The following is a 25,779-nucleotide window of genomic DNA, read 5'->3' as shown; positions in this document are numbered from 1 at the left end:
CCTAGGAATAAGATTAATTGATAATTACATGCTACCATCGCTGCAGGAATTGAGAATGGATAGTCTAGACTAGAAAAGAAGAAATAGGGGGTGACATGATAATGGTATTCCAATATTTGAGTAGTTACCCCAAAGAAGAGGGGGGTCGATCTATTCTCCAGAGCTCCTGAAGGCAGGACAAGAAACAAGGGATGGAAACTAACCAAGGAGAGAAGCAACCTGGAAGTAAGGAGAGACTTCCTCACAGGGAGGACAATGAACCAGGGGGACTGCCTGCCTTCAGGTATTGTAGGCGCTCCATCCCTGGAGGTTTTAGTTTCGTTTGCTTTATTGTCATTGCACCCCGTACAACGAAATCAAACACCATCTTCAGTGCACATCATGACCATGAAAATAAACCCAAACACACATCCTTCACCCTCCACACATTGAAGCGAAAACCCCTGACACCAGACCAACACTGCACTGTACAGCAGAATTCAACAGAGCTCCTGCCCTGGGATAGAAGCTGTTTTTCAGCCTTTTTGTCCTTGTTTTTATTATTATCCTGTACCGTCTGCCAGATGGTAATAGTTCAAAAAAAGGTTTCCCAGGAGGAGATGGATCTTTGAGAATGTTTTGAACTTTCTTAAGGCAGCGGGAGCTCTAAAGGTCTTCCAAAGAGGAGAGAGGACAACCAGTGATCCTCTGGGCAATGACATGAACCCTCTGGAGCGCTGTCCTATCTGCCTAGCTGTGCAATTGGCAAACCATACAGAGGTGCAGTAAGTTAAGATGCTCTCTCTGGTGCAGCGGTGGAAAGTCACCAGCAGTTTCTCATTCAGTTGTTGTTTCCTGAGAAGCCTCAGGTAGTCTAATCTCCGCTGGGCCCTTTTGACCAGGGCTGCAATATGAGCATCCCAGGTCAGGTCCTCTTTTAGGGTAACACCCAGAAACTTAAAACTGGCTCCACTCAGTCTCCATTGATAAGCAAGGGCTGGATGTCTGATCTGTTCCTTCTATAATCCACTATAAGCTCCTTGGTGTTATTGGTGTTGAGGACCACGTTGTTATCTTCACACCACGAAAGCAACCGGTCCACCTCATCTCAGTAGGCAGACTCATCCCCCCCCATAGATAAGTCCCTGTGCCCCCACTGTTGTATATCTGCAAATTTAGCAATAGTATTACTAGCGTGAGTGGGAATGCCGTCACGCACATAGAGAGTGTAGAGTAAGAGACTCAACAGCAACCCTGTGGAGTATCAGTGTTAAGAATAAGAAGAGACTGGACAGTCGCTTGTCTGAGATGGTATAGGACAGTGATGGCTAACCTTTTCAGCTTGGTGTGTCGAAAATCGGGAAAAAGTGTAGCCTTCCTCGGGTCGTGTGTCACTTCAAGAAATATCAGTAATTTGGTTTATGACGGACCGGGCTGGGGGGATCACACAGGGCCGTGAAACTCGTCTCCCTGGTCTCAGGGCTGCAGGTGCAGGATGTGGGGATCGGAAGGCCACCTTACAGGGCTGTGAACCTCACGGATCTCCTTTCCTCCTGCAGCGTTCCTGAGGTAATGAAACTGACCAACCTCAGTTTATGGCGGTTAAAACTGGCTCTCTGCCGCAAAGATCTCGCGGCAGCGGTGACACCACGCCTCCACGCCACAAGCAGGGAGCAGGGATTGGAGCAGAGCACAGGCAGCCTCTCAATGTGCAGGTTTTCCCCACACCAACAGGCGTGTCAGTCAAAGTGCCTCGGCGTGTCACGAGTGACACGTGTGTCATAGGTTAGCCATCACTGGTATAGGGTCTCCTGCTTGAGCAGGGGGCTGGACTAGAAGACCTCCAAGGTCCCTTCCAGCTCTATTCCGATAGATTCACGAATTGCTCCATCGACCAGGTCTCTCCACTGTCAGAATGTAGGGCTTCCCTTGACCTGGCCTCTCTTGCTAGCCGTCTTCTAAGGTGGGATGCCAGTGAAAGGCTGACTCGTTTCCTCTCCCCGACAGGATTACCACAAAATCATCAAGAACCCGATGGACATGGGCACCATCAAGAAGCGCCTGGAGCACAACTACTACTGGAGTGCCAGTGAATGCATGCAGGATTTCAACACCATGTTTACCAATTGTTACATTTACAACAAGGTAAAGGATCTAGTCCTCTCTTTTCTGGGGAAGCCTCGTGACACTTGCAGGCCATGCTCAGAAGGTCGTTTGGCCACTACCAAGCGGGGGTGTTGGCTCTGAATTTTCTCCCTTGGGCCCAGGCCCTCTGAGGCCCAATGGCCTCTGTCCCCCCACCAAATTAGCAATGAACGTGTGGACATTTGTATTTCAGTTTGCCTTTGGCCTTTTGGGTTATTCTGTCTTTCCTTCTTTTTCCATGCCTCTCTGCCAGCCAACGGATGATATCGTCCTCATGGCACAAGCCTTGGAAAAGATCTTCCTGCAGAAAGTAGCCCAGATGCCTCAGGAGGAAGTGGAGCTGCTGCCCCCCGTGCCTAAAGGCAAAGCTCGGAAGATGGCAGCTGGGACCCCCAACCCAGGTCAGGGAGGAAGACTGCGCTTCCCCATTCATCTTAAGATTGGGATATATATATATATATATTCCCTATTGCATTATGGAAAGGAAATAGGAAGTACTGACTGCCATATAGTGATTAATTTTAAAAGAAATATGTAGAAGAACAACAGATAGAGCTGGGAGGCAGAGTTAAGCGGATTGATGTCAGGCTCAAAGAATCCGGACCATTCAGTAAAATTGCAGCATAGAAGATTTATTCAAGCCCATAGACAAGATTGGCTGATCAGCTAAAATTCACTAAATTGGCACTAGATAAGGGTCAGTGGAATCCAGCAAGAGCACCTGTGGGAATGCAGTGACTCTAAACTGATGATGTACTTAACTCTACCTCCCCAGTTCTGCCTGAACTCCTACAAAATACTCGGGAAATAAAGTACAATAATTAAGATGAAGTTCGATCGTTAGTAGATAATAGCATGGTTATACAGAAAGACTTTATATGCAAAATGCCATAGTCATATTACATAAGTCTATGTTACCCGTCACACTTCTTTAAAAAAAGCATGTAGTAAACTACTTTTCATAAAGATATCAAAAGAATCCTGAGAAATTAGAACGTCTTCTCTGGTGAATATAAATAGTTATGGAAGGTAGTGATAACTTGTATTAATGTAAAATGAGAAATTATCTACTCGTTGAAAAGGTGAGTAACTTAGAGACAGATTAATTAAAAACAGATGAAATGGCTTAGATATAAGCAAAAAAAATCTGATACTTCATATTAAATAGGAGAAGCAAAACTTTCTAATGCTTAGTATTAAACATTAAAACTAGAGCATGAATGTTCTGTATATACTCGCAGATAAACTGACACTCAAATTTTTAACCAAAATACCCTAAAAATGTGCTACCTTCAGATAAACTGATCCTCGAAATTTGTTGTTTTCAATACATTCTGAAGGACTTTAATTGTTTTCATATTTTGCATTCTTAAATGTTGTTTTCCAGAATAGATTCTGTTTTAAATTTTTGCCATGAGCATATCTGTGGGGTGGCACTGTTTATGGCATTTTGGTTCCGTTTATCCATACAGCTGTGTGAAAAAGTCCCGAACACTTTACAGTTTACGGTTTATGGCGTTTTTTGGATAGGCCATTGATTTTATGATATTTTATGCTAAGTGCTATGCAAATATTGTTATATTTAAATAAATACTGGTGGTTTTAAGTGAAAAGCATAAGCTTTTTGCAATTTGGTGCTGTTTAGATAGGGATTGTGAATTTTCTTGCATGCTTGCGATGCATGCCTACAATGACTAGGAAAACAGATTACCTGATGCATCATACCCAGTGGCAGATGTATTACAATGACTAAGGCCGATGCTAGTGTTTTGTTAACATTTTTATTGTTTGTGGCCCTGAAAAGGACCGTTTAGGTAACCAAACATGTTTGCTAATATGAAATTGGCCAGCCCTTATTGCTTATCACCAGGCGGCATCGCTTCGGCATAGACTATACAGTATGCCAAGTGGACCAACAAACAATAGGCTGAGGTCATCTTCAGTGACGAGAGCAATTTCTGCTTGACTGGGAATCAGTGCAATAAGTGTGTCAGAAGTTTTCCAGCTGAAGAATTTAGGCCATGCTGCCTGAATCTATCTGTGAAGCATCCATTGCACGTGATGAGATCTGGGGCTGTATTGCTGCTTCTGGTATTGGTCGGATACAAGCCGTGCAGGGAATCATGAATTCCGAGCCGTATGTTGAAGTCCTGGGAAAGGCCATGCTCTCTTCAGCTCAACAACGTGCAGGGAAGGACTTTTACTTCCAGGACGACAACGCTCCTTGTCATCGAGCCAAGTCCGTCCAGCAGTGGATGAAGAAGCATTTTGTTTGACTCCTGGATTGGCCAGCTCAGAGCCCAGATTTGAACCCAATTGAGAACTTGTGAGCCAAGATTGGTTACAAAATAAGCAAGAAGCATCCGAAGACCAAGCAGGAGCTGATTGGATCCATTACTGCAGCCTGGCACCACACTCTCACCAAAGATCACGTACAAAGGCGTATACAGTCTATGCCGAAGCGATGCCGCCTGGTGATAAGCAATAAGGGCGGGCCAATTTCATATTAGCAACCATGTTTGGTTACCTGAACTGTCCTTTTCAGGGCCACAAACAATAAAAATGTTAACAAAACACTAGCATCGGCCTTAGTCATTGCAATACATCTGCCACCGGGTATGATGCATCAGGTAATCTGTTTTCCTAGTCATTGTAGGCATGCAAGAAAATTCACAATCCTCATCCAAACAGCACCAAATTGCAGAAGGCTTATGCTTTTCACTTAAAAACCACCAGTATTTATTTAACTATAACAATATTTGCATAGCACTTAGCATAAAATATCATAAAATCAATGGCCTATCCAAAAAATGTCGTAAGCCGTAAAGCGTGCGGGACTTTTTCACACAGCTGTAAGTATGTGTGGCTATTTTTAAAAGAGGATCACGTATATATTCGAAGATGAGCCCATTTGCAGATAAGCCAATCCCAATTTGGGGGATGTATTTTCCAGCCTGAACTTCTTAGTTTATGCATCGGCTTGTGAGTCATTGAATTCTTCACGGTGTTTTTACATTTGCGTTACTTTTCATTCCCCTTTTTGTATTTGTATTCTTTGCTGTTTTTAATTTTGTAAGTGTCTGTAATATAATACAATTTTTCTGAGTTGATGGGGGGGGTGGGGGGAGAATTCCCATGCCATCCATTCCACAGCAAAGAAAAGCTGGATCTGCCCGGCTTTCCTCTCGACGTCCTTGCTTTCCTCCCGGCAGGGACCCAGCACCCAGCAGCCACGGCCGTCTCCTCCGCGTCCCCCCCGGCGCCCTTCCAGAACGTCCTTCCATCGGTATCTCAGACGCCCGTAATTGCCGTCACGCCTGTGCCAACCATCACTGCGAACGTCACCCCCATCGCTGCCCCCCCTGCGACACCCGTGCTGCCTCCCCCCCCACCTGCTGCCCCAATCATGGCTGTTGTTCCGCCAACACCGCCCATCGTCAAGGTAATGGGGGCCTCCCCCCTCCTCCAGGGCAGGGGTGGGGCTGGGGGGCTGCTTCCCCCACTACCCCTTCCTGGCAGAGGTTGGTCTGTTTCTGGCCTCAGGCCAGGGTGATGCCGCCATCTTTCTGGCGCCGACCCTCCTTCTTGGGGGGCTCTTCTCTTCTCCACCTGCCCCCCTCCTTAAGAGCTGTGTTTGAATTTCAGAAAAAGGGGGTGAAGCGGAAAGCGGATACCACCACGCCCACCACGTCGGCCATCACGGCCAGCCGGAGCGAATCTCCCCCACAGCTGTTGGACTCAAAGCAGGCCAAAGTGGTGGCTCGGCGGGAAAGCGGTGGCCGGCCCATCAAACCGCCAAAGAAGGACCTGGAAGACGGGGAGGTGCCCCAGCACGCGGGCAAGAAGGGCAAGCTCTCGGAGCACCTCAAGTACTGCGACAGCATCCTGAAGGAGATGCTCTCCAAGAAGCACGCAGCCTACGCCTGGCCCTTCTACAAGCCGGTGGACGCCGAGGCCCTGGAGCTGCACGACTACCATGACATCATCAAGCACCCCATGGACCTCAGCACCGTCAAAGTAGGTCACCTTTCGGCCCCTCTGGGTTTCAGCCAAGCCCCTGAGCGTCTCGGCTGAAGGTTTGCCCACCAGAGCTGGAAAGAGCTGCCCTTCCTTCCCTCTACAGGTGACTCCTGTGGCAGGTGGCACTTCGGGAGCATACAGGGTTAGTCAGATACAGGCAGTTGGATCACAGCTGGGACTGGAAATTCTGTCCCTAAATGAGACAGTCTTTAAGTAGGCTGTAAAATCATGTCTGGTTTTATAGCCTTTTTCCCTTGGCCCTTTAGCAAATGGTTGTTTGGTAAAACGTGCGATTGTTAAGCGGACTCTGGTCTCCCCCGTTGGCATTTTCTGGTGGGAAGTCAGTCACGTGATCTCAGGATGCTTACCACCATTTGTAAGTACTTGTTAGTTACCAAGAGCCCGAATTGAGACGCTGGGATGGTTGGAAGTGCAAGGCGCCATAACTTTGAATCAGAGTCATGAGACAAATGGTTACGGGGGAGAACCCCCCCCCCGGCCCTGTGCCTCCCCCAGAGCTGCGTTCTGCCAGTCTCTTCCTCTCCCGGAGCGGAGAACATGCCCGAGGGCTGCCCCGTCCCATGATTGTTCTAAGCTCAGACAAACCAGAACATCCCTCTTGGGGCTTCTGGGTCGAATGGGCCCTACCTCCCTGCGAGGGGAGGGCGGGGGGGCAGCCCCAGAGAACTCCAGAGCCAGGAGGACACGATCCACCTGTGGCAATTGCACGGAAGGGTACCATTCCCCAACTCCAGATCACCACCCGAGATAAAAACCAGAAGCAGGTGCCACCCCGGCAAGTTGGATCGGGCCCGTCTGGCCAGACTCCCTCAGCCAGGTGTTTCCCCGAAAATAGGATCTACTCCAAAAGTCCTAGCTTGATTTTTACAGGTTCACCCAATACAAGCCCTAATTAAGACCCCGCCCACTCCAGGGTGCACGGGTTAAAAAAAAAAAGGATGGCGGGGAATCTGCCCCGCTAGTTGCCTTTGGACAGTTGCAGCCAGGCCTCACGCACATGGGCCCATTTCTTCTGCAGCTGGCAGGGCTTTCCTGAAGGCCTCTGTAGCCGATAACGGAGCTCTGGATCGATCCACAGGGGCCTCCAGGAAAGCCTCGCTGGGCAAAGGACTTCCTGAAGGCCTCTGACACAGCGCAAAGGAGGCTGGGGTGATGCACGCAAGGGAGGTGAGTCCGTGGACAACAAGAAGGCCTGGTGCCTTTTTAGTGGCAAAAAAAATATAAGACAGGTCTTATTTTTGAGGAAAGACGGTCGCCGCTGCCAGCCAGTGGCTGCTCTGTCCCTCTCCTGAGGAGACCTGGAAGGAGGAGTGGCTGGGTCAAGGTCAAGAGGAGGGAAGGAGCCAGGCCAGCTCCTCTCTGCCTCGCCTTCCTCCAGGAGGGGGGGGGCAGGGGGGCTGCCCTGCCCGGCAGCTTGGGAGGAAAAGCCCCGGTTGCCCGGTCTTTTGTGGCTTTATTTGTTACTGTGGATTTGGATTTATATGCCCGTCTCACTTGTAGGGCAAAAGGAAACAACGACAAAAGGTGTTCAAAGTTGTATAAGTAAAGTGGAAAATAAATATATAGCAATGAAGTACATAGTAAGAGCAGTAAAGTGGAACACCCTTTAAACCAAGGTCGTCATCGCGAGGGAGAGCACCGGAGCCCGGGCCAAGAGGCGCCAGGTCCTTCCCAAGAGGTCGGCCTCCCCCTCCCCTCCAGGGGGTCTGTGCCAGGGCGGCAGAAGCTCTCCTCCGTCCCACCTGCTGGAGTGCCTCTGATGGGGCTGGTGGGATCACCTGGACCGAGGGCCCTGGGGCCTTAGAGGCCCACGCCCAGCCCCTTGAAGCCGGAGGCAAACTGACAGCCAACGTAGTTCGCGGAACAGAGGGGTAGCTGATGTGCTGGTCTCGGGGAGCACTTAGCCGCCCTCCCCGCCCTATTTTGCACGAGCAAAAGGCTCCCCTGCCCCCGGATGCTTTTCAAGGGCCGCCCCAGGTAGGGCAGTCTTAGAGTAATCCATCCGGGAGAGGAGCAGGGAGCGGAGTCCCAAAGGACCTCCAAAGGCTCCTGCTGCGTGTTGCTGCTGCCCCAGTGGGCCCCTCGGCCCGCAGGGAAGGCAGAACCCCTCCTCCCCCGTGCCCTGCCCCCGACGGGCTCAGCGGGCAGCGAGGGAGGGTCTGCTTGCCACCCACCCACAAGGCGGGCTGCCTTGGAAGCCCTGCCAGAGGGCAGGTCCGTTGCCATTCTGAGCTTTGGACCGGGGCCTGGGATTTGCGTTGGGAGGTGGGGCTGCTGCAGCGAGTTTGGGGGCCCTGACTGGTGCCCTCCCCCGTTCTCTGCCTTGAGGCGTCCCCTCCACTCCGGCCGGGCCCCGTGCTCTGTACCGCTCAGGAATCTGTGCCTGGAGGGGGATTGCCCCCTCTGCCCCACCCAGGCTGCTCTGTCGGGGGCTTCTCAAGCGGGGTGGAGGGTAGGAAGGTAGGTAGGTGACCAGCACGGCTTCGGGGGCATTTTCCTGCCCAGCGGTTTCCTTGGACGTCGGTCCTCGAGTGGCCTGGCTCCTCGGTCTCTCCTGAGGGGGTTTTTCCCTCCTCACCCCTCCCCGTCTAATCCTGCCCCCTTTCTGGGCTCCTCTGCAGAAAAAAATGGACAGCCGGGAATATCAGGACGCCCAAGGCTTCGCAGCAGACATCCGGTTAATGTTCTCCAATTGTTACAAGTACAATCCGCCTGACCACGAGGTGGTGGCCATGGCTAGGAAGCTGCAGGTAAGGGGGCTCCCTGCCAGGCAGGGGGGGAAAAGAAGCGGGGAGGGCTGGATTTGAAGCAGAGCAGCCCCCGTCGCCAGCAGTGGGTCTGTGGGGGTCAGCGAAGGGCTTGTGTGGCCGGATTCGGCCGGTCCTGCCCCTGTTTGCAAGGGGGCCGGTCCAGAACCAGCAGGAGCCCAGCAGAGATGCTGCCCCCCTAGCAAGCTCTCCGTCTCCCTTCTCTCCTGCTGCCTTAGGGTTGCCCCGGAGGTCCCTGCAGGAGTCAAGGCTCTGGGGCTGGGGCCTCGGGGCCTCTCCTGCTCCGTGCAGCCTCCACCCCAGAGGCTCGTAACTGTGGTCACAAAACGTTCACAAGGCCTGACAAGCAGTTCTCGCAAGGGAGACCAACTGCTCTGGATTCCCTCCACCCTGGAGTAAATGACAGGCGGGGCTGGTCCTCAGGGGGAAAGGTTTTCATGGCTTCAGGCTTCCGTGGCGATTTGCCTGAGGAAAGTGTGCCTGGAGCTCTTGGGTCACCCCGGAACTTCTGTCAGGCTCCCCTGATCCTGGCTGTGTTATCCATAAAATGTGTGGGTCCTGCAGTTTCAAAGCTCCAAAAAGTTCCCCCAAAACAAGAAAGTCTGTAAATAGCGTGTATGTTGTACACAGAGTTGGATAATCGTGTACAGTGATGCAGGTTTTCACACAGATTGCTAAATTATAAGGTATGCTGCCATATTTGTTCCGCTCGTCCTTTGAGTCAAAGTTGCCTTTACTGTTCAAAGGAGCTGCCTTTAATCCGGGCAGGGGGTCTTCCTCAGCCCCTGCCTCCTTCGCGGCCTCGGGGTCAAGGGAAGGGGCCACTTGGCTGGCTGCCCTCCGTTTTGCCATCGCAATTCCTTCCCCTCCTGCAGTGGAGGATGGGCCAGTTGGTCTTGGTAGCTGAAGGACGCCCGGCGTTTTCAGAGGGGGCCGTAAGAGTCCTGGGGCAGCGGGCCCAGACTTGGCACCTGCCCTGGGGAGCGGGGCGGTTGTTGGTTCTGCCTCTCCCAGGGAGGTTCCCTCGTTTCCAGGGCTAGGTGGCCGTTCTGATGGGGGTCCCAAGCCGCCCTGTGGGGTCCCCCAGTCAGCGTGGGGGTGGGGTGCCTCTCTCGCTCTGGGGGCGCCTTGGCCCCCCCCTCCCAACCCGGCTGTTCCCGCAGGACGTCTTTGAGATGCGGTTTGCCAAGATGCCGGACGAGCCTGCCGACCCCCACCGCCCGCCCTGCCCCCGCCCCGTGGTCAGCAAAAGCACGGAGAGCAGCCACAGCAGCGAGGAGGAGGAGCTCCTCGGACTCGGACAGCTCGGACTCGGAAGAGGAGCGGGCCACGCGGCTGGCCGAGCTGCAGGAGCAGGTGGGTGGCAGCCGGCCTCTGGAGCGGTGCGGGGAGCCTCGGCCGGGGCCCTGCGGAGGCTCCCCCTGGCCTGCTCCTCTGGACGGACCAGAAGGTCCCGCTTTCCTGATTAAAGAGAAAAAAAAAGCACCTCCCGGTTGCTAAGAAGGACGGTGAGGCAGCCGGAAAAGGCAGGGCCCAAAGCGCGAAGAGAGGCAAGCAGGAACCCGCCGGGCTCCCGGTGGTGGTTGCACAGAACAACTCGGTGCCCACTCTGCGACCGGTCGTAGGGAAGGAACTGCCCTCGGTCCCAGCAGCGGCGACTAGAGAGCCGAGGCCCAAAGCGTCCCAGAGAGCCGGAGGTTCTGTGGATGATCTCCTCCCGCTCCCCTTCCCCCCCGGACTCAGGGTGGGGCCTGGACACCCAATTTGCTTCCCTGCCTGTCTTCTTGTTCACACAGGACCGTTCCCGATCATTGAGGCAGTGCTACAAGGTCATTGACTCCCGAGACTGGAATGGATGGAATGTATTGGCTTATTTTTTTTTCTCCCCCCCCCCCCCCCCCTTTTATAAAGTGCTTTCCCCTCCTGTCCTGTGAGTGGAGGTGCGCAGGTCGCCAGGCCTTTCCAGAAACGCTTCATCCCAGCAGTCAGTGCTGGCCCAGGAGGGCTTGTGGGGCGGGGTAGATGCAGGAAGGCAGGCGGGGGGTGCGGGGGGGCTCTTCTCTTCCTGGCCCTCCGGCGGCTCTTTCCGGAATCCCGCCTGTCGGGAGGGGGCAGCTGTGCTGGGGATTGGAAGTGCCCCCACGGGACGGGCCAGGTGTGGGGCTGGCAAAGCCGGCAGGGCGAGTGGGGCTGCTCCGGGCAGGTGGGGGTCTTCCCTGCCCCGCAGGAGAGATCTGCCCCTGAGCGAACAACCCCTGGGCCGCCTGGGAAGGGCTCACGAGGGCAGACCCTCCCTAGTTGCAGCCTTCCTCGGGCGGGGGTGGCCCTTGTGGGTGTGAATGCTGCTTTTGCCCCTGAAGGAGGCCTGCTCTTGCCACAGGGTTTTTCTGAGAATTTGCTTTAGTTTTCACTGGACAAGTGTCTAGTCCTCAGGAATGTGGGGAATAAACAGCCACGCTCCTTCTCTCCCCCATGCCTCAGAATTGCCTTGTCTTTCTTGGAACCACTCAGAGGCAGCCAGCTGTCAGACCCGACTTCCTTGAAGGCTGCATCGGGGTTGTGTTTGACCTGGGGGGGCGGGGCGGGGGGCGTGGTCAGGATGGGCGTGGCCAGCTCAACGTCACTCGTGTTTGGGGGGGGGGGGGCACCTGTGATGGCCAAGTGCTAAGGCAGGGCTTCTTCCCTGAGACCCTTCCTCATTCTCATTATAATCTCCCTTCCTTTTCTTCTTTTTCCTTCTCTCTCCCTTCTCCTTTCTTCTTCCTTCCCCTCTTTGCTTCTTTTCCCCTTTCCCCTTTCCTGGCCCTTCTTGCACGCTCAAAGGCAACCGGGGAAGCATTTCTCTTTTTAGTTTGTTTCGATAGCCCTCTGCACGCCCCCCGCCCAGGCCCCGTTTTTGGCCGCAACGGCCTGCTGCGAAAACGCGACCCCTGAGCTCCGTCTTCACTGGCAGAGGGCCGCAGGAGGCTGATGCTGTCGAAAACGGGGCCCCGTGTGGCCCTCCCGAGGTCCGTCTTCACCGGCAGAGGCACCTGGGGCCCATCCTTGGCTGTTTCCAGGGGGCCCCATGGGCCAGGTCTAAGCACCTTGCGGGCCCTGAGTTTGACACCCCTGATATACACAGTGTGTAGCAGCGCCTGTTTTATTTTTCGGTTTTTGTTCCATCCAGACTTTAGAGTTGGGCTGAATTAAAACCAAAGCAAAGGAATAGGTGGCTCCAAAGGGACGGGGCCTGGCAATGTGGAGGCTGGATCTTCGTTTGGGGGGCGGGGGGGCGTGCTGAAGAGCCCTTGCTGGGAGACCCCGGGGGGAGGGGCCAAGGGAACCAGAAGGGCAGAAGCCCCCAGAGGACCCCCTTCTCCTCCTGGGGGTCGACACGGACTGCGGCGTCTGCACGCAGCCTGGTCAGGTAGGCCAAGGGGACAGCTTGCCAAAGCTGCCGGGGAGTACCACTGCTGAGCGAGGATTTGAACCCGGCTCCCTTTAATTGCAGAAGCCGTGGCTGTGGCCCTCCCTGGTTCCACTAGCCTGATGCCCCTTTGTGGCCCTGAAAGCGCCCAGGGGCCGAAAGAGGAGAAGGTTGGCACCCCCGCGCTGGATCTTCTGCCGCAGGCGGTGGGATCGGTGGGCCTGCGGGGGCCTCCCCCTCCCCGTGGCCCCTGCCTTTCCCCTTCCTCTCTGGGTGGAGGAGGAGGAGGAGGAGGCTCCACGGAGCCAAGGCTGGCTCGTCTCTTCCGCCTGACTCTCTGCTCCCGGCCGGCTGCACAGTGGGCATCCCCAGCGGGCTGCCTCTGTATGCTGCAGGCGTCCCGGGCCAACCATGGCCGGAGGAGGCCATCCTTGGTGGGAGAGGATCCTTTTCGGCTAGATTGGATTTGAATTTGCTTAAACTTATTTATATTTGATCTGCACGGCCACCCATCTCACCTAAGTGATTCCGGGCACCTCACGAGAGTTAGAAAACTGCAAATCCAGCAAAACAAATCAAAACCAAGATACAAACGACCAGTAACCACTTGGAAATAAACGAGAGGAAGCAAAACATTCCCACGGCCCCCGCTTGCCTCTTGGCTCCCATCCTGTGTGGTTAGCCCAGGTCAGGTTGAAGCCAGGTGCCCTGGCAGTGCCCGTCTCCAGCAAGTAAGCCGTGCCGTGGCCCAGCGGGAAAGCCTCATGCAGGCAGCCCATTAAAGGAAGCAGCTCGTGCCCGTCCCTGGCAGCCTGGGCTGGGGCTCTGGGCCAAGGCACCGGGCCCGGCAGCCTGGAAAGCTGGGAACTGCTGGTCCCATCCACTTTTCGCAGCCCTGAGCGGGCCGGCCCGCCTAAAGCCAAGGGCAGCCGGGGGCATGGGGGAACAGTTGCTGCCGCCCCCACCCTCTCACCAGGCGTCCGTCTTTGCCAGGGGTTGAGTGGGGCCGAGGGCACCAGGGGTCAGCTGAGCTTTTCTCCTCCGCTTCCCTCTCAGCTGAAGGCCGTCCACGAGCAGCTGGCTGCCCTCTCGCAAGCACCAGTGAACAAGCCAAAGAAGAAGAAGGAGAAGAAAGAGAAAGAGAAGAAAAAGAAAGAGAAGGAGAAGGAGAAGCACAAGGCAAAAGCCGAGGAGGAGAAGAAAGCCAAGGCGGCCCCGCCAGCAAAAGCCCCCCAGCAGAAGAAAGCGCCCGCCAAGAAGGCCAACAGCACAGTTCCCGTTAACAGGTAGGGGCTCCAGGACGGGGCCGAAGCTTGTCGGGGCAAGACTGGAGTGGTAGTGGGCGAGGGAGGAGGAGGAAGTCGCACGGCTGGCCAACGCAAAGCGGAAAGGGGTGCCCAAAGGACAGTGGCGTTTCTGGCAGGGCTGCGCTGAGGGGCCCCTGGGTGCCTGGAGCCCCTTTGCCCAGCCCTCCCTCTGGATCCCTGGCAGTGGGCTCCCTGCCGAGGGTCGGCCCGTCCTCTTGGGCTGCCGGGCTGGGGGTGGGGTGGCGGGAGGCTCCAGAGGGGGCCTGGCCGGGTGGGCTTGTAGCTGCAGCCCCTGACCGCTCCCCTCCTGCCTGCAGGCAGCCGAAGAAGGCCGGGAAGCAGGCCTCAGCCACCTTCGACTCGGAGGAGGAGGAAGAGGGCCTCCCCATGACCTATGACGAGAAGCGCCAGCTCAGCCTGGACATCAACCGCCTGCCGGGGGAGAAGCTGGGCCGGGTGGTGCACATCATCCAGTCGCGGGAGCCCTCCCTCAGGGACTCCAATCCCGACGAGATCGAGATCGATTTTGAAACCTTGAAGCCCACCACGTTGCGGGAACTCGAGAGATACGTCAAGTCTTGCTTGCAGAAAAAGCAGCGGAAGCCATTTTGTAAGTGGGGTCCCTTGGGCTGTAGAACCAGTGGGGCCACTTCCCCGGGTCCCTCTTAAGGCTGGAGCGCCAGAGAAGGAGCCCCCCGGGGGTCGAGGAAACGAAGGAAAGGCCGGCTTCTTGTGGGGCCATTTCGGTTGGACAAGGGGGAAATCCCAACAGCCCAACTTTGTAGTTTTCCGAGCCCCGAAACGGTTCATCTATTTAAAGCAATAGCCCTTAGGCTTCTATCCTGCTTCAGAGTGATTTTACGGCCCTCTCTGAGCGGTTTACGCATTCAGCTTTTTGCCCCCAACAATCTGGGTCCTCATTTTACTCATCCTGGAAGGACGGAAAGCTGAGTCAACCTGGAGCTGGTGAGAATCAAACTGCTGGCTGTGGGCAGAATTAGCCTGCAATGCTGCCTTCTGACCATTGCTGCATCTCAGCTGATGGATGGATGGATAGATAGGTAGATAGAAGAGAGAGAGAGATGATAGCAATCACCCTTAGACTTATATGCTGCTTCACAGTGATTGTACAGCCCTCTCTAAGCGGTATTTACAGAGTCAGCCTCTTGCCTCCAACAATTTGGGTCCTTGGAAGAATGGAAGGCTGAGCCAACCTTGAGCCAGTCAGGATCAAACTCCTGGCAGTGGGCAGTTATGGAAGGAAGGAAAGAGGGAGGGAGGGAGGGACTTAGACTGATCTACCGCTTCATCGTGCCCCCGCTCTGAGGATGGGGTGCCTTTCAGCTGGTCTCGGCCAGCATTCAGGTGACTTTTCTGCCCCAACAACCAGCCCAGACCTGTGGAGCCCTCCCAGGGTTTCCTGCCTGCTGCGGGGTGGAGGGGGGCTTCAGTCCCCTCCCTGACCCAGGTGGGAGAGTCCTTTGCAAGGGCAGGTGGTTTGCGGGGGGGGGGGGAGGGCACCGCCACTTCCCTGTTGCGCCTCTTTTCAGCCGGGATCTTGTGGGCCTGGTTGCTGCCCCAGCGATGGGTATTGAGAAGAAGGCCAAGGCCAGAAGAGGAGACCCTCCTGGTCTCAGCTGCCCTCGAGAGCTCGCCGTTCTGGTTTCCTTCCCACCGTTGTGTGTCATTCCTGGCCTTTTCAGGTAGACCACCTGGGAAACGGGAGCAGATGAGCCGGTTCTGCTTGATTGTAGGGCTGCATTGATGGAAGCTGGAAAGGGCAAGTTACCTGCTGTCTCTTTTTCTGCCCTAATAATTTAGGGAGGATCCTTTCTAGACTTCATTCTCTGTCCACTGGGCAGCCCCTCCTCTCCTTCCCCAATTGTTCCCCTAGTCACTCTCCCCCCCACCCGTCCCCAGGTCACTCCTTCATACTAAGGTAGTCAGGTTGCTCCTTCTCCCACGATTAAATTACAGATGAATGCCAATTTACCAGATGCAACTGAGCCTGAATCTTTGTCTGAAGGTCGTCCTTAAGAAGACCATGAAAGCACCCAGCCTCTGTCGGGGGGACTCAGCAGGAGTCAGGCCAGGTTCCCTGTAGTGGAGCCGTACAGGGAGGACGAAAGGCAGCCGTTTCTCTGGGAGGGAGAAGGCAGCCAGGGTCTCCGTCTCCTGTGGCCTGCGGTGCTTGGGGGCTGGTGGCGTTCCTGGTTTTTGCAGCAGGGCCCAGCTTAGGGCGTTGCTTGGGAAAGAGGCCGAGGAGCCCAGAGGACTAGCCTGAGAAGAAAAGGTCAAAGTTTCAGATTTAAAGAAGGGAAGTGCTACAGCCGGAACTTCAGACGAAGCCCCTCTTTCTCCCCCAGGAGGAAAATTAAGCAAACCAGCCCAACGTAGGAGGCAGAAGAGAGATCCTGCACTGCCGGAGCTCAGAAGCGGCTTCCAGGTTGCCACAGAAGAGGAAGGGGGCAGAACAGGGGGTCCCCGAAGAGCAGAGGGGGTGCGGAAGAGAGAGTCAGGCTGCTGCACGCCAGAGCTGGGAGGGGGGGGGGTGGACATCCCCTCAGGCCTTCGCAGGACCAGCTGCAGTGGCCGCACCCTGAAGGGCTAGGAAGCAGCCAAGAGCCGGGCGCCTGAGTGGGATTCTGGCCCGCCATTTTCCTTCAAGGGAACCCAAAAGGTGAACGGTGGGCTATTCTGGGACCCTCCCCTGGATTATGGACTGCCGGCACGAGGATGGCTGCATCTGGCAAGGACTAAACTACGCCTGTTGGAACAGGGGACGAAGACACTAACGTGAGAACCTCCAAGGAGGCTTCTGTTGTCTAGCATAGGGGTCTCCAGCCGTGGCAACTTTACGACGGGTGGACTTCAACTCCCAGAATTCCTCAGCCAGCTGGCTGAGGAATTCTGGGAGTTGAGACCACCAGTGGCAAAGTGGAAGACGGTAGGATCGGGATTTTGAAGCCCCTGCGTGAGAGCTCAGGAAGGGCGGGGGCCTCCTGAGAAACCCCCACTGGTGCATGGGTTCAGAGGGGAAGGCGCTGAGGAGACCCAGGCCCACCTCAGCCCCTGGGACGCTTCGGGCCAGCCACCCGCCTTCACCCGCCCCACCTCGCAGGTGGCTGCCGAGGGAGCATCCTGGGCCGTGCCTTGAGCTCCGGAAGGTGGGATATAAATCTATAAAGGAGCAAATCAATACGGACAGTCCTCAACTTAACGACCACAACTGAGCCCAAAATTTCTGTTCCTAAGGAAGACCGTTGTTGAGTTTGGCCCCGGTTTGCGGCCTTTTTTTTGCCACGGTTGTTAAATCACTGCAGTCATTAAGCAAATCCTCCCCCCCAAAAAATTGACTGCTTGTCAGCAGGGTTGGGAAAGGGTGTTCCCCTTAGGGACCCCGGGACAAGGTGGCTGTCCCAAATACTTCCCAAGTGCCCGAATTTGGATCCCAAATGTGGGAGTGCTGCAACGGTCATGAGTGTGCAAAGCAGCCACGAGGCTAAATACCACGTGAAGGACGGTGGCAGGATTTGGGTTCGGCCAGTCCAGAGAAAAGGAGAATCGGGGGGGGGACAGGATAGCAGCCTTCCAGTATTGGAGGGGCTGCCACAAAGAAACGGGTTGTGTGTGTGTGTGTGTGTGTGTTCAGCTATTCTCCAAAGCACCCAAAAGCGGAAGAAGAAGCAACGGGTGGAAGCTGCTCAAGGAGAGAAGCAACCTGGAATTGAGGAGGAGAAGCTTCCTCACAGGGTGGACAATCCACCCGTGGAACTGCTTCCCTCCAGAAGTTGTGGCAGCTTCATCGCCGGAGGTTTTTAAGAAGAAACTGGACAGTCACTTGCCTGAGATGGTGAAGGGTCTCCTGCTTGAGCAGGGGGCTGGACTAGAAGACCTCCAAGGGCCCTTCCAGCTCTACTCTTAAGATTCTAAGTCACTTTTTCCAGTGCCGTTGTAACTTTGAACAGTCACTAAAACGAATGGCTGTAATTCGAAGGCGCCCTGGAAACATGAGACGGTGGAAAGTGAGCCTGAATTCCTTGTATCAGAAGGGAAACGTCATCGCTCAACGGAGACTCTTCGGATGAGCAGAGGGATACTCTGAGGACATGATACTCAGATACTAATAAAAGACTCATAATGCGGCTGCAGCGGCTGAAGGATCCCTTCGTTGGGTGGGAGGAGCAAGGAAAGAGTTCCACTGGGGGGGCAGAACGTTGCCCTCCTCCGAAATCCAGCCTGGTGAAGGTGTTGAAACTATTTGGATTAAACTAAGCAGGAGCAGATACGCCCCCCCCCCCCGGCCTATCCAACCAAGGAGAAGAGGGGGCCTTGGGAGGAGAGGCCAAGCTAAGTTGCATCAAGGGAAGACGGCTGCATCTATTTCTCCATCATCATCCTGAGTTAACGGGGGGCTTCACAGTGTCCCAAACCAATGGCTGGCATCACCCTCTTGCATCTGCTCGGGGCAGACCGAGAAGGCTACCGACACATCCACTGGCCAGGGATGCTCTGACATCCCCTAAATTCCGCTGAAGAAGTTACCTACCCTGGCAACGAAACGTTCGGACACGAACCCGCAAGCTCAGAGACGGAGTCTCCACCCTCACCTGCTCGCTCTCTAAGAAGAGAGATTTATAGACAGGAGTTCCCGGGAGTTCATTTCCGTGGCTGGTGGGGCTTGGGAAGCATGCTGGACCTCCCAAAGATCAACCGGGGCATGCAGTCGTCAAGATCACAGTGTCCACTTAGGTTAGCCCCAGATCCAGTGACTGCCAGCTTCCTTAAAGTCAAGGGAGCGGAGTTTCCTGTGGCCACCCCTCCCCCCCTCGTGTTGGCCTCTCTGAGATAGCTGGGTGGCCAGTTCTGGAAGCTGCTCGCCCCTTTGACCTCCTGTCAAGCTAAGAGTGCGCAGGGGTATCCCAAGGGTCTCGTGGGGGCCTCCTGGAAAGGCAGAGGGAACCAGGGCTTGAAACAGTCCTTTACAGGTTGGGGTGTCCAGGTTGGAGCACCTGGAAGTCCTCTCCTGCAATCCTAGGCACTGCGAGCCGAGGGGATGCATGGCTTAAGGGCGCCGGAGAGTCCAAGAATGCCAACATGGTGTAGACATCCTGGAACTCAAGTGGTCGGACAAGCCCTTGCCGTTCTTTCCTCTCTCGGCACACCCCACTCAACCACAGCAGGGTCCCCTTGGGAAGAGGAGGCACAGCTGGGCTTCCAAAGAGACGTCAGGCTCTCAAGACGGGGCCCAGGCCTCGGCCCGTCTTCTCAGTCCAGGAGGCGGTTTCAGCCACAGCAAAGTGATGGCAGGGCCTCTTTGGTCCCCGCTTGGACAGGGCACAAGTTCAGAAGTTTGGGGCGAGGTCCAGAAGAAGAGTGTGCTGGGGCAAGAGGGAAGCCTAAGGCTGGAGTGACCACAAGCGTCCCTGGTCAGTTATTAACAAACCGGTTAGCAACTGCCAAGGAGACCCCTGGTGCTGCCGCCTTCCTCTCTGCCGGCCAAGCAGTGTATACGGCAATCAGTAGGGAGATCGGTTGTCGCACGCACTTCATTTCCTTCCCACGTCACTGTTCCATTACCTGTTTTGCCACCAAGGGTCACCTCTGGGTTTGTACAAGATAGTCCGGAATTCAGCCTGGGTGCTTTGGCATTCCCCTTCTCTCCACCCGTGACCCCCATGTGCCTGAGGCTGGGGGCAAGGACCCACTTGAGAAGAAGGAGCCCCTTTGACCGTGGGAGGAGGAGGAGGAGGGAGGGGCCGGTCTGGAGGGAAGGGGGGATTCTCTTGTTGGGCGGGTTCCGGAGGGGAGCTCTGTAATTTGCATTCCTTCGTGGAAGGGGCGGCCTGCAGGCCTCGCCCCCCATTAGCTCCCGTGGAAGGAGGGTGGATCTGGCTCCCGCCCTTCCTGATCTCCTTCTGGCTGCTCAGGCTGGGCCCCAGGAAGGCCCCTGCGGACCCTGAGGGAGCCTCTACGGCTCGAGGAGCCTCACCTTGTCCTGATCAGTGAAATCCTGGGACCCAGTGCTGGGCCCCTGCCCTTTGTGGCACTGCCCCCCACTCACAGGGCCCCCCGTCTCTCTCATGGCCCTGGCATCACCTTGAGTCCAACGCTAACGCCACGCCTGCCCCGGGCAAGCCTTTCGTCCAGTGCAACCTGACCGGCCATGCTGGTCCTTTCCTCCTGGGAAGTTGGGATCCCGCCTTCCACCCCCCTCTGAGCCCCTCTGCTTTTCTCCCCACAGCCGCGAGTGGGAAGAAGCAGGCCGCCAAGTCCAAGGAGGAGATGGCTCAGGAGAAGAAGAAGGAGCTGGAGAAGCGCCTGCAGGACGTGAGCGGGCAGCTGAGCAACAACAAGAAGCCGGCCAGGAAAGGTAAGCGGAGGCCGCCTCCCTCCCTCCCTCCCTCCCTCCTTCAGCTCTGCTCCAGCGGGGCCGGCCGGCCGGCCCCCAGGCCCCTTCCCAGGAGGGCCTGTGCTGGGCGCTCTGGAGCAGGGCTCCCCATGAGAAGCAGAGGGACCCCAGGCAGCTCATTCCCTCGAGGTTTTCTTCACGGACCAAGGTTTTATTTATTTTTTTAGGCTTCCATTCCACCCATTCGGGGGGGGGGGGACACAGCGGTGCCCCCCAAGCCCAAAATTCCTTGGCTCAACCTGCCTGTCATCTCGGGGGTCTCCAAAGAGGGCAAAGCAGCCCTTCCGTGGCCAGCCCCGCTAGGCGATCTTGGCTGCCTGGTGGTGCCCGGGTGTTGGTAGCAGGAGTGCCAGGATGCTTCCCAGAGAGGTCAAAGAGGCCCTTGCTAAAACTGTGAGCAGGCCAGCCTTGGGGGCAGCAGAGGCGCCCAGCCCTTCCGCCTGCCTTTCACGGTCGAAGTGGGGGGGCCGAGGATCCCACGGGAGAGGCTCGGGGCCAGCAGGGCGGGGGCAAAGATGCCAGGCTCCGGAAGGGGAGCCATTCTGAATGGATGTTTGGAGGGCAGAATCCGCTCCCTCGCCACCGCCTCCTCCTCCTCCTCCTGCTGTCTCCAGTGGGAAAGATTTTGTCAGAGCGTTTGGCAGCGTGGTTACCTTTACTGAGGTAGCCCAGGAGCGACACACAGCACACAGAGACGTTAACAGTGGTTTAATATTCAACAGATATATATATACAAATAATATACACGTGGTGGCAAAATACCTTTACAATCAAGCTTTCTTCTTCCTAACCCGCGGAGAACTTCTGCAGTGAACACTGGCCACGAGGAAAGAGAACCAAGCCCTCTAATGGCTGCCTCGTATATACACACCTCTTAAGGGGGTCTTCACTCTCCAGCCTTAAAGGGAAATAAATACCCAGACTCTGCTGAGTCCCTCTTGTGACCTCAGCCAGACTTCCATCAGATCCGCAGCATCTAGTAGCTACTCACTGCTGGTCAGTTCTTAAATCTTAACACCTTAACAGATCTGGCCTTCCCTCCTGTGGCGGCTGCCTCCACAGTCCATCTCCCGCTTCCCCCTCAGCTTCGCATCCCCGTCTCCTCCGCCCTCTTCCCCGGCAGGCTCTCACATGGCAGCTGCACCCTGGCTGTCCCACTCGGCCTCTCGGTGGGCCTACGAGCAACACTGGAGACGCCATCCCAACCCTTGTGTTAGTCTTTGGGCAGGGCTGGTCTCACCTGTCTTTTGGGTGTAACTGATGCATCTGTTTAACGTGTGTTAAATCATCAAAGTTGGACTTGCAACTGCAACTCTTGAGCTTCCCAGCCCTGGGATCTCTTGGGGGTCTCCCATCTGAGGACTGAGCCAGTCTTTTCAAGTATGAACCCCTCCACCTCCGAGGCCAGACTCCCAGGCTGCTTTCTGCAGGGGCTTTGAGACCCCTTCCCGGGTGGGGGGTTGCTGCCCAAAGAAAGGCAGGGACGGGTGTCAGGCCCGAGACCCCGAGGGGAGGGGAGGGGAGAGGAAGGGACAGGAGGGTCTGGGGAGGGAGCCGCCCTGCCAAAGCTGGGGCCAACAGCCGAGGCTCAGCTGACCACTCACCTCTCTTCCTTTTCTTGCTAGAAAAATCGGGCTCCTCAGCGCCGTCCGGCGGTCCGTCTCACCTGAGCAGCAGCAGCAGCTCCGAGTCGGGGAGCACCAGCTCCAGCGGCTCCAGCTCCGACAGCAGCGACTCCGAATGACCAGGGGGGACCCTCGGCCCGCCCGGACTGGACTCTGTCCCCCGGCTTTATTTTTCTAACGGTTCCTCTCCCCCCTCGTGACCAAGTCTGCGTCGTTTCCCGCTCCTTTGCAGCCCTTTTCCAGAAGGACTCGGCGTTACAGAGACGTCCTCTTCCCCGCGGAGTTTCCTCCTGCTTCGATTAGGTCAAGCGCCAGACTAGACTTGGGGGCAAAATGATTTGCATCACTTCAAGTCTCTAAACCCCTTTTTTAAACCCGAGATGTCGAGATGCTGAAGGAGAACTCATCAACAGAGACTCTTCTGCCCGCTCCTGCCGTGGCCGGAGCCTGGAGGCGGGGGGGGCGACTCTGCCCTTCCTGGGGGCTCCTTTGGCCAGGCCTGAGGGCCGATCCTCTCCGAAGACGAGGAGGGGAGTGGGGGTCCCAGCCTCGGGAATGGTACTGCAGTGGGGGGAGGCCAGAGCTCCAAGGCCGGCCGGCCGGCCAGCGTGAATGTTCTAATCTTCTGCTGGTCTGCCAACCCCCCCCCCCCCAAGCCTGGCAGCGCCCCCCTTCTCCACTGAGATGAAGATCCTAATCTTTTTTTATAGATAAGAGGGAAAAAGCTCATGTACTGTGGATTGTTTTTTAAAGCGTACCTTTTTAGATATTTCTTTTACCTTTTTTTAATCAATATATAGATTCATGCTCTGGCTGCGAGAACTTCCTCAGAGGTGGCCGCCCTGCTGAGGGCGGTGGGTGCCCCCGGAGGCTAGCAAGGGGTGGCCCAGCCGCCTCCTTGGCCGGGCCTCGGGTCTGCCTGTGCAGGTGGAGCCCGTGGAGCCCCATTGCTCGGGGTCTCCCAGCCGCCCGCGGGGCCTGGGCTTCCATCCGCACCCTGGCATTGGGCAGCTTCCCTGGCAAGGCGCCCCCGGACAGCTGGCAGCCCCCAGGCCTCCCCCGTGCCAGGAGAACGTGTGTGTCGTGCGAGTGCAGGTTTCCAAATAATCAAAACTTTTACCTCAAGGTATGGTGGGAGAATATGCTTTGGGGGGAGGGGAGGGGTGGGCAAGCGATGTTTTTGTAAGATTCATCCATTTTTTAGAAGCTTTTTTTCCCTCCAGCCTGCCCTGGAGGCCTGCACTTTGCCCACGACGCACCCGGAATCGAGTTACCCTTTTTCATGTACATAGAAATACTTTATTTATTAACTCCAGTGGTCACTTAAAAAAAAAAAAAAAAAAAGTATCCTACGTTTTGAAGAGCAGCAGACAAAATGTAGGTTTGTGTTGTTTTTAAAACTAAGCTCTGAAAAAGAAAATTAGGAATCCTTTTAATTTAAATGTATTTTGACTTTTTAACCAACAGGTGCTATGGACCTTTGATAGTTTCCTGTTCTGGTGCTTATTCCTTGTATGTTGATTCAGTTTTGGGGGAATGGGATTGTTTGGGATTCTTTGGGTTTCTTTTTGTATAGACTTTGAACTTACAGGTATTGGTAACTTCCAGATAAAGCATGTTTTATTTGTATATTCCTAGTCTTCTCCCATGTCCGTCTTTTTCTCTGTATCTTGTTTTAAAGTAGAACAGTTGGGAAAAAAAAAATAAAGCAACAAAGACCCATTTAAGAGCAGGTGCCACTTCTGTCCTTGACACACCATAACAAGCCTGGGAGCAGAAGTGAGAGCCCAGATGCACTTTATTGACAGATGCAGTTTAAAAGGAAACATGCTCAACATTGTCCGGTGCACCTTCAAAGCTTGCTCCTCCTGGGTCCTCACTGGCATCACATTTGCGGCATCACGGAATGAATGTGAAAGGGCCGGACTGACCACTGTTTGCCCAAGATAAAATACGTGCAAAGAGCGGCCAAAGGAGGCCGGCTGCCCAGAATTGGAGGGATTCAAACTTGGTTCTCCCATCAGATGCGCTCAGCTGTACAGTTAAAGGCACCGAGTGGAGGCCGTTTCCTCGAGCATCGTAACTGTGCCAGTGCCAACGAAATGCGTCTGGGAAGCCCAGATCATGGAACTGGCCCTCAGCCGACCGTGTCACCTGGAACAGGGTTTGGCCTCCTGGTGCCGCCTGCTTTCATTCTTGGGACCGACGGTTCCAGGACAAGTGTCTCCATTTCTGTGTAAGCCCAGTTTCTCCCAGCTGTCAATATGAACACGGCATCCAAGCTCAGCTGGCGGCTTTGCCACGTGCCTGCAGTCCGGAGCTGGGCGAAAATCTGCTTGGGATTGGGAGCAGCAGCCCAGGGCTCCAGCAACGCTGTGGCCAAGGCCAAGAATGTGGAGACGTTGCTACCCAAACCCTTGGAGGAAATCCTGGCAGGCCTCGGGGTGAACAGGCCTTCAGGCCAGATTTCAGCAAGCGGGTTTTGCCCACCCTCTCCAATTGCCGCCCCCCGCCATCAGAGAAGCCAGCCGGGCCTTCAGGAAGCCCAAGCGGGAGGAGGGCCCACAATGCAACCCCCACACCAGCAGCCGAGAGGGAGGCAAGGCCAGGGCTTCCATTGGAGCCTGCGGGAATCTGAACACCCTGCTGGAGCCCAGAAGGAAGCTGGGGAGGGGGCTCTGGAGTAGCTCCATCCCGCCCAGTGGAGGAAGCCAGAGGAGACCCTCCCCCAGCGTCCCGCAGAATCTGCATGTCCCCCAAGAAGCGACGCCACCCACCTTGTCCCAGGTTCAAAGCAAACTTCAGGGTGCCTCTTTGGGGTGGGGAATGGGGTCCCGACTGGCCTCGTGGTCCTGCGTGTGGAATTCGGCCTTCCCCACCTTTCCATCTCTGCCTCACCCAATGTGGGTGGACTCCAGCTCCGGGCACTTTAGGGATGTGGGGAAGGGCCTCCTTTTCTCCCCCTCCCAGTTTCCCGAAAAGGCCCCGGGCTGGGAGCCCCTAAAGTGAGGGAGGAAGCTGAGCTCCTGCCCCACTGGGCTCCCCTCCTTCCTCACCCGGAGCCTTGGTCCATCGGGAAGGCAGGCTTTCTGGCCCCGAACAGCCGTCGGAACAGCCGGCCACTTGAGGCGGGGCCCCATGGCACGGAAGCTGGTCCAGGGGACCGCCAGCTGCTTCCCGGGCGCAGAGACCGCGCGTTGCGGGCGAGGCGGCGGGTCACATCAGGGCGCAGAAGCGGGACTGGCCGGTGTCGCGGGCGCCCTCCAGCTTGCCCCGGTCCCGCACCAGGATGGCCTGGTTGCCGTACTGCGCGTACCAGGCGCTGCGGCTGCGGCTCAGGTAGGTGGCGGGGGGCCGGCTCTCCAGTTGCCGCTGCTGCTGCTGCCAGATGAGCAGCGAGGCGTCCCGGTAGCGGAGGCGGCCGTAAGCCTCGGACAGCGCCTTCTCGGCCAGCGGCGGCCGCGCCGACATCGCCCTCGGCCCGCACGGCTCGGCTCGGCTCGGCTCGGCTCCCTCGGGCGGCGGGCGGGCGGGAGCCCCGCGGCGGACCCGCCTGGAAGGAAGAAGGGGAAAGAGGGCAGCGGGTGGGAGAAACGTCCCGGGCCGCGGACCGGCAGCGCCTCCCCCTGCGGCCCAGCGAGCACCGGATCGGAGCAGCCAAGCCGCGGCCGGCCGGCTGCCCGAGAGCGCCCCGCTGCAGCTCTCCTCCCCCGGACGCGGCCGCCCTACCTGGGCTCCGGCAAGCCGCGGCCGGCGGGCGATCGGCGAGGCTCTCCCCGCCGGCCGCCGAGGCTGCCCGCCGCCACCCGCCTCCGCCTCCTCCTCCTCCTCCGGCGTCGGCCCGTCTCTTCGCTACGCGGGGCGGAGAAGGCCGTGACGGGCGGAGCTCCAGCCGTTGCCGGCCCCGCCTCGCCGCTGGGCAGCGCGCGGGACGGGCGGAGGGCCCGGGCTCCGCGGGCGGCTCGGGCGGCGGCGCTTCAGTCCCGCAGGCCAAAGGCTCCCGAGAAAAACGGCTCGAGAGGAACGAAGCGCCTTCTCGGCTCCGCGGAGGCTTCTCTGAACGCTCGGCATCAAAATGTGGACTTTAAAGGCC

At 56.4% G+C, this 25,779-nt stretch overlaps 2 protein-coding genes across 2 annotated transcripts in view; one reads left to right on the top strand and one right to left on the bottom strand.

Moving 5' to 3' along the window:
• The window catches only part of BRD3 (bromodomain containing 3), a 34,039-nt gene extending 10,631 nt beyond the window's left edge, over positions 1-23,408 (top strand). The window contains 12 exon segments of the mRNA XM_026719184.2: positions 1,987-2,124; positions 2,378-2,525; positions 5,337-5,566; positions 5,770-6,141; positions 8,787-8,915; positions 10,097-10,216; positions 10,218-10,289; positions 10,730-10,795; positions 13,399-13,628; positions 13,967-14,259; positions 19,894-20,022; positions 21,687-23,408. Coding sequence (XP_026574969.2) covers positions 1,987-2,124; positions 2,378-2,525; positions 5,337-5,566; positions 5,770-6,141; positions 8,787-8,915; positions 10,097-10,216; positions 10,218-10,289; positions 10,730-10,795; positions 13,399-13,628; positions 13,967-14,259; positions 19,894-20,022; positions 21,687-21,805 — 2,046 coding nt within the window. The 3' untranslated portion in view covers positions 21,806-23,408.
• BRD3OS (BRD3 opposite strand) lies at positions 23,409-25,546 on the bottom strand. The gene is made up of 2 exons (XM_087914347.1): positions 25,416-25,546; positions 23,409-25,239 (listed from the first exon to the last, which is right to left on the bottom strand). Exon 2 carries the CDS (start codon positions 25,155-25,157, stop codon positions 24,903-24,905), a length of 255 nt encoding a protein of 84 aa, XP_087770473.1. The 5' UTR covers positions 25,158-25,239; positions 25,416-25,546; the 3' UTR covers positions 23,409-24,902.
• Positions 25,547-25,779: the final 233 nt, after the last annotated feature.

This window comes from Pseudonaja textilis, chromosome 17 (assembly GCF_049901715.1).
Source record: "Pseudonaja textilis isolate UNSWEBS1 chromosome 17, rPseTex1.2, whole genome shotgun sequence".
Lineage (NCBI taxonomy): Eukaryota > Metazoa > Chordata > Lepidosauria > Squamata > Elapidae > Pseudonaja > Pseudonaja textilis.
The sequence above is the reverse complement of the archived record's forward strand: the minus strand, read 5'-3'. Positions and strand labels throughout refer to the sequence as shown.